General features: G+C 44.3%; 1 protein-coding gene across 1 annotated transcript; it reads left to right on the forward strand.

The window, feature by feature from the left end:
* Positions 1 to 2,742: 2,742 nt before the first annotated feature.
* LOC128725185 (pre-mRNA-processing factor 6) lies at positions 2,743 to 6,325 on the forward strand. The gene is made up of 5 exons (XM_053818908.1): positions 2,743 to 2,859; positions 2,938 to 2,997; positions 3,066 to 5,367; positions 5,438 to 5,548; positions 5,647 to 6,325. The coding sequence occupies exons 1-5, from the start codon at positions 2,762 to 2,764 to the stop codon at positions 5,869 to 5,871; spliced, it is 2,796 nt and encodes a 931-aa protein (XP_053674883.1). The 5' UTR covers positions 2,743 to 2,761; the 3' UTR covers positions 5,872 to 6,325.

Below are 6,325 nucleotides of genomic sequence, written 5' to 3' on the forward strand. Positions count from 1 at the left end.
AGCACTCCCCCGTCAGTCAATTCGTTTGAGAAAACTTCAACTTCCTGCTTGCAGTTTGAAATTCGCTCGCTTTGTTGGCAGTTCCTGCCCCTTTTTGCTTGTGGTTGTTTCGGCCAAGCTTCGTCCGGAGGTGTGGGTGGGTGAAATGCATCTAACGGGGTTCAAGCACGTGAAGCAAGCGATGTGTCTAGTCCTAGCGTCCCGTTTCCTGCGACACAGAGCTGAGGGTCAAGTTCAAGATCCAACTTCGTCCAGTCCACTGAAACTGGTAAGGCAAGACTACACGACCGACGATGTTTTTCAGCCTTAAACCATGCCAGCCCCCGTGAAAACGCTCTATTTTGCACTGTTAGCACATAGCGTCCAAAACTGTCGTAGCGGTAGTAACCCTTAAACGAGCTTACGCCGGGCAAGAGGCTCTCATTAGTTCACAGATACCACACTGATCGGCTTAGTGGCATGACCGAAAAATGAAAAGCTCGCGGAGATGAACTGCGCCCGGCAAGGATTGCGAAGTCTGCGGAATACCGCATTGAAACTAACGCTCCTAATGACGGCGGACAACGGATTTATACGATGCACATTGCATCATTACGATACTCACCGGCGCACGAACACCGTACCGTCCCGAACGCAGCTGTGGGTGTAACTCGACGAGTTTTCCACTCGGTATCCTTTGCGGAAAATGAGTTCCTCGGCAACGAATATATGCGAGTGTGAGTGTTTGACGAGAATTTTCCGATCCCTCTCACAGCTACCACAAACAGAAGGATTTGGTTTGTCATTTCGAGCGAAGCGATGGTTACTGGGTTGTAAACAGTGACCAGTGTAGACGACGCGCGCTTCCTATGCGGAAAAGGGGTTGTTTTTTTTTGCGGGAGCTGAAGAGCAACAACATCAACAACAGTACACGTGCTACCCGTCGTCGGGACATTGTCTGGCGCGTTGTAAGGTGAGAGAGTCTCCCGTAGCCAGCCGCACAAGTGCAAGGTCAATGAATCAGCGGCTCCCGCGGTCCGCGAAGGTGAAGGGAATGCGACTTTATTGTTGAATTTATGGTGGAATTAACGGCGGAAGGCAAGCGTTACGAATCATTAAAACCTCTTGCCATACGTACTGTTCACATTTGGTGTCCGATCGGGTGAAGTAATTAGAAATGATTAAATAATAATTGTTTCCATCTGTGAAATGGCTGCGGTCGAGAGAAGGATTATTGATTTTGCTATTGGTTTTTAAACACGATATGTGGTTTGTCATGATTTGCATGTGTTTCTCTAAGTGAAGAAAGGATAACCGTTTTATTACTGTTATGTTTCTTCTTTAGATAATAATAAATTATCCCTCTAGTACAAGTTATCGAGATTTTTTGGAAGATTTCTGTTTTTAGTCTATCTTATCTCTTTGATTATGAAAGATAACAAATTGAAGGGCTAGACCATCCCGTTACCACAACTAGACATTTATCATGTTTTTATGTTTAAGAACCTCTTTTTCGCTAAAAAATGACCAAATTCAAAGTAATGTGGCAGTTATTTACGAGTCGTATCTTTTCGAATCGAGTTTAAATTGGGTGAAATTTCAAACAAAAACTTTTTTCAAAACTAATTGCCTAATTCATGCATGTGGGCTGTTCTACGCGGGAGTTGTTATACATAGAAGGTTGTTATACACGTACGAAAATAAACGGATATATACAGTGTATTGTGGTAAGTTATCAGTGATTTAATAGTTTATCGTTGCTTCTCAAAGTGGACGTTTGTATCCGGTGTATTTCACTGTAAGGCATATGACTCTAGATAGTCGAGCCTATGAGGAAGTGGTCAACCTTTGAATATATTAGAAGCGACTCTTTGGAGAATTCAAATATAAAAGGCTATAACCTATTTCTCAAAGAATGATGATAATAATAATAACAATAACAATAATAATAATAATAATAATAATAATAATAATAATAATAATAATAATAATAATAATAATAATAATAATAATAATAATAATAATAATAATAATAATAATAATAACAATAATAATAATAATAATAATAATAATAATAATAATAATAATAATAATAATAATAATAATAATAATAATAATAATAATAATAATAATAATAATAATAATAATTGTTTATCACCAGCTATAGACAATATTCTAAAAAATGTTTTTGCCTAAGCTAAATTAGCAATGTTGAGTTATAAGCCAACGTTTTATTTTTGCATTTAAGATTACAATTTTTCAATCGTTGCATGTTGTTGCTTATGTGGTCGGTAAAATATGTGGTTTTCTATTCCTATTCAATTACTTGGCCAAGACAATTGTCCTTTTCATCACTGAACTACAATATGTGTTCAATATTTTTCTGTGAGAGTTAAATACGCAACTATTTCTCATAGGAACAAAGTGTTTTTAATGTGTAAATCCATCAACTCTATCATTCTGAAAAGTTATTAACCTGTAAAAAAATTCTTTTTAAACCTGATGCAATTATTTATAAAATAATGTAGGATATGTTTCTTTCGTTTAGTTGAAAATGTTTCCTATTTTCTGATATATTGAGGGATAAATTTTATTGTCTAATGCCACCCTGTTTTATCTCCTATAGACTAGCACTGACGTTCATCTAATGCCGTCATGCGCCTTGCCGTCAAATCGAAACTCTCAGTTGTTGTCAAAGAGAGTAAACAAAATACGGGCGAAGTAAAGCGGTTTGTTCATTATTGCATAAATATAAGGTAAAAAAGTAAATAATAATATAACTATGGCGCACATACCAGCAGCAACATTGGGTAACAAGAATAAAAAACATTTTCTTGGAGTACCGGCACCATTAGGATATGTGGCAGGTGTTGGTCGAGGGTAAGAAGAAACAAGCTGTTAGCAGCCATGGCAAACTAAAGCAAACAACTAATGTATTGTTTTTAACCTATTTTACAGTGCAACCGGGTTCACCACACGTTCTGATATCGGTCCTGCACGAGATGCAAACGATGTATCGTAAGTTATGGTTCCATGGTCAATTCCAACGTCTATATTAAATTTCATTTTCCGGTTTCCTCCCTCAGAGACGATCGGCATGCACCACCGGCAGCAAAGCGAAAGAAAAAGGAGGAAGAAGAGGAAGACGACGAGGACTTGAATGATTCGAATTACGACGAGTTCAGCGGCTACAGTGGGTCACTATTCTCCAAGGACCCGTACGACAAGGACGACGCGGAAGCCGATGCCATATACGAGAGCATTGACAAGCGGATGGACGAAAAACGCAAAGAGTACCGCGAGAAAAGACTTAAGGAAGATCTCGAGCGCTATCGCCAAGAAAGACCTAAAATTCAGCAGCAGTTTTCAGATCTCAAGCGAAACCTCATTGCCGTATCGGAAGAGGAATGGGCCAACTTACCAGAGGTCGGAGACAGTCGCAACAAAAAACAGCGCAATCCGAGGGCAGAAAAGTTTACCCCACTTCCGGACAGTGTACTCTCGCGCAATCTTGGCGGTGAGTCAGCTTCGGCAATCGATGGTCGATCGGGACTGGCTTCAATGATACCCGGTGTTGCCACACCGGGTATGCTGACACCTAGTGGAGATTTGGATTTGCGAAAGATCGGACAGGCGAGAAACACGCTCATGAACGTAAAACTGTCGCAAGTGTCCGATTCCGTTGCCGGTCAAACGGTCGTCGATCCGAAGGGCTACTTGACGGATCTGCAGAGTATGATTCCCACATATGGTGGAGACATAAATGACATTAAGAAGGCACGCATGCTGTTGAAGAGTGTGCGTGAAACAAATCCTTACCATCCGCCGGCATGGATTGCCTCAGCTCGGTTGGAAGAAGTGACCGGAAAGCTGCAGATGGCGCGTAACCTGATCATGCGCGGATGTGAGCAGAACCCGCAAAGCGAGGACCTCTGGTTGGAAGCTGCACGGTTGCAACCTCCGGACACGGCGAAAGGCGTCATTGCGCAGGCTGCACGTCGAATTCCGACATCGGTTCGCATCTGGATCAAGGCAGCCGATCTAGAGACGGAGCCGAAGGCGAAACGACGCGTGTTCCGCAAAGCTCTCGAGCACATTCCCAATTCCGTACGGCTGTGGAAGGCTGCCGTCGAGATGGAAAACCCGGAGGACGCCAAAATCCTGCTGTCCCGCGCAGTCGAGTGCTGCGGCACGAGTGTTGAGCTGTGGTTGGCGTTGGCTCGTCTGGAAACGTACGAAAACGCTCGTAAGGTCTTGAACAAAGCTCGCGAAAAGATCCCCACCGACCGACAGATATGGACGACGGCCGCAAAGCTGGAGGAAGCGAACGGAAACATACACATGGTGGAAAAGATCATCGACCGAGCGCTGTCGTCGCTAAGCGCAAATGGTGTGGAGATCAATCGCGATCAGTGGCTGCAGGAAGCGATGGAAGCGGAGAAATCGGGCGCCATCAATTGCTGCCAGGCGATCGTGCGTGCTGTCATAGCGACCAACATTGACGAGGAAGATCGCAAGCAAACGTGGATTGATGACGCTGAAAATTGTGCCAAGGAAGGTGCATTTGAGTGCGCTCGGGCCGTGTACAGCTACGCGCTGACCGAATTCCCGTCAAAGAAGAGTATTTGGCTACGTGCGGCATACTTCGAGAAGAACCACGGCACTCGCGAGAGCCTCGAGACGCTGCTACAAAAAGCCGTCGCACATTGCCCGCAGTCCGAGGTGCTATGGTTGATGGGGGCGAAATCGAAGTGGCTGGCCGGTGATGTGCCCGCCGCCCGGTGTATCTTGTCGCTGGCCTTTCAGGCCAACCCGAATTCGGAGGACATCTGGCTAGCGGCCGTCAAGCTGGAGTCAGAAAATGCAGAGTACGAGCGGGCTCGACGGTTGCTCGCGAAGGCTCGTGCCTCTGCACCAACTCCGCGCGTCATGATGAAGTCGGCCAAGCTCGAGTGGGCCCTGAACAATCTTGAGGATGCGCTTAATCTGCTCGAGAATGCCGTGAAGGTGTTTCCTGATTTCGCCAAGCTCTGGATGATGAAGGGCCAGATCGAGGAACAAAAAGGGTTGCTTGAACAGGCGGCGGAATCGTACAATGTCGGATTGAAACGGTGTCCAACCTCGATACCGCTTTGGTTGTTGCTGGCGGCTTTGGAGGAAAAACGTAACCTGCTGACGAAGGCACGCTCAGTATTAGAACGGGGCCGGCTCAAGAACGCCAAGAACGCGCTACTGTGGCTGGCTGCCATCCGCATTGAGATACGCGCCGGGATGAAAGATATGGCCAACACGCTGATGGCTCGAGCTCTTCAGGACTGCCCGAACGCCGGTGAACTGTGGGCGGAAGCCATTTTTCTCGAGGCGAGGCCGCAAAGGAAAACAAAATCCGTACGTTTCTAATGATAGTTTGAGCTACACTTCGTTATTTAATCGATTTGACTTCTCCTTCTCCTGTTAGGTCGACGCTCTGAAAAAATGCGAACACGATCCCCATGTCCTGCTGGCCGTTTCCAAGCTGTTTTGGAGTGAAAGGAAAACCCAAAAATGTCGCGATTGGTTTAACCGGACGGTAAGCGAACACAAAACAACACGAAACCAACTTAAGCATTACGGTACAATCGATTCTATTCACTTGTTTTTGGTTATTTGCACTTTCTCCCAATTTAGATAAAAATTGATCCGGATTTCGGGGACGCATGGGCGTATTTTTACAAGTTTGAACAACAGCACGGTAACGAACAACAACAGGGTGAGCTGATAGAGCGGTGCAATGCCGCAGAACCGAAGCACGGTGAGGAATGGTGCAAAATGAGCAAGGATATCGCCAACTGGTGCTTCAAAACAGACGACGTCCTGAAGGCAGTAGTGCGCAATCTACCCACACCGATTTAAGAGAACACTGGCAAACTGGCAGCAGTGTATGTGGCCTCTTTCAACCATGTTTGCCAAACAGAGTAATACTTTTCCCAACGTTAGGCGCTCGCGAATTCAGAATAAGCAACAGACATGCTACTAGATATAGATGTTCAAAATTATTCGCGCTTTCAAAACACGAAATTTGTTTGCGTTCGCGTTTATTGTACTTCAATAGGTTCTACTTCGTAATGGGTATGAACATGGGGACCTTTTCGTTCATATTCAATGAAGTATCAATATATCCTGGCATAAACACTCACATAGCATGAAAAATTTGATGATAAATGTCGAGTTTTCATTGACGGTAACACGTATCGTGCAAGTGTGATTGTAATAGAAAATTGCTGGTTAATATGTTGGATAATAAATTTATCTTTCCAAGCTTTTAATAGTAGATAGTCTTTAAAGCTATACGTAGCATTATAAATAA

The sequence above is a fragment of the Anopheles nili genome, chromosome 3 (assembly GCF_943737925.1).
Source record: "Anopheles nili chromosome 3, idAnoNiliSN_F5_01, whole genome shotgun sequence".
NCBI classification, from domain to species: domain Eukaryota; kingdom Metazoa; phylum Arthropoda; class Insecta; order Diptera; family Culicidae; genus Anopheles; species Anopheles nili.

What these genes read in the sequence shown, in the direction of transcription:
- LOC128725185 (XM_053818908.1), top strand. Translation starts at nt 2,762, where the DNA reads ATGGCGCACATACCAGCAGCAACATTGGGTAACAAGAATAAAAAACAT. An exon ending in GTGGCAGGTGTTGGTCGAGG is followed by an intron (nt 2,860 to 2,937) that starts GTAAGAAGAAAC and finishes CCTATTTTACAG; the next exon opens with TGCAACCGGGTTCACCACAC. An exon ending in CGCAAAGGAAAACAAAATCC is followed by an intron (nt 5,368 to 5,437) that starts GTACGTTTCTAA and finishes TTCTCCTGTTAG; the next exon opens with GTCGACGCTCTGAAAAAATG.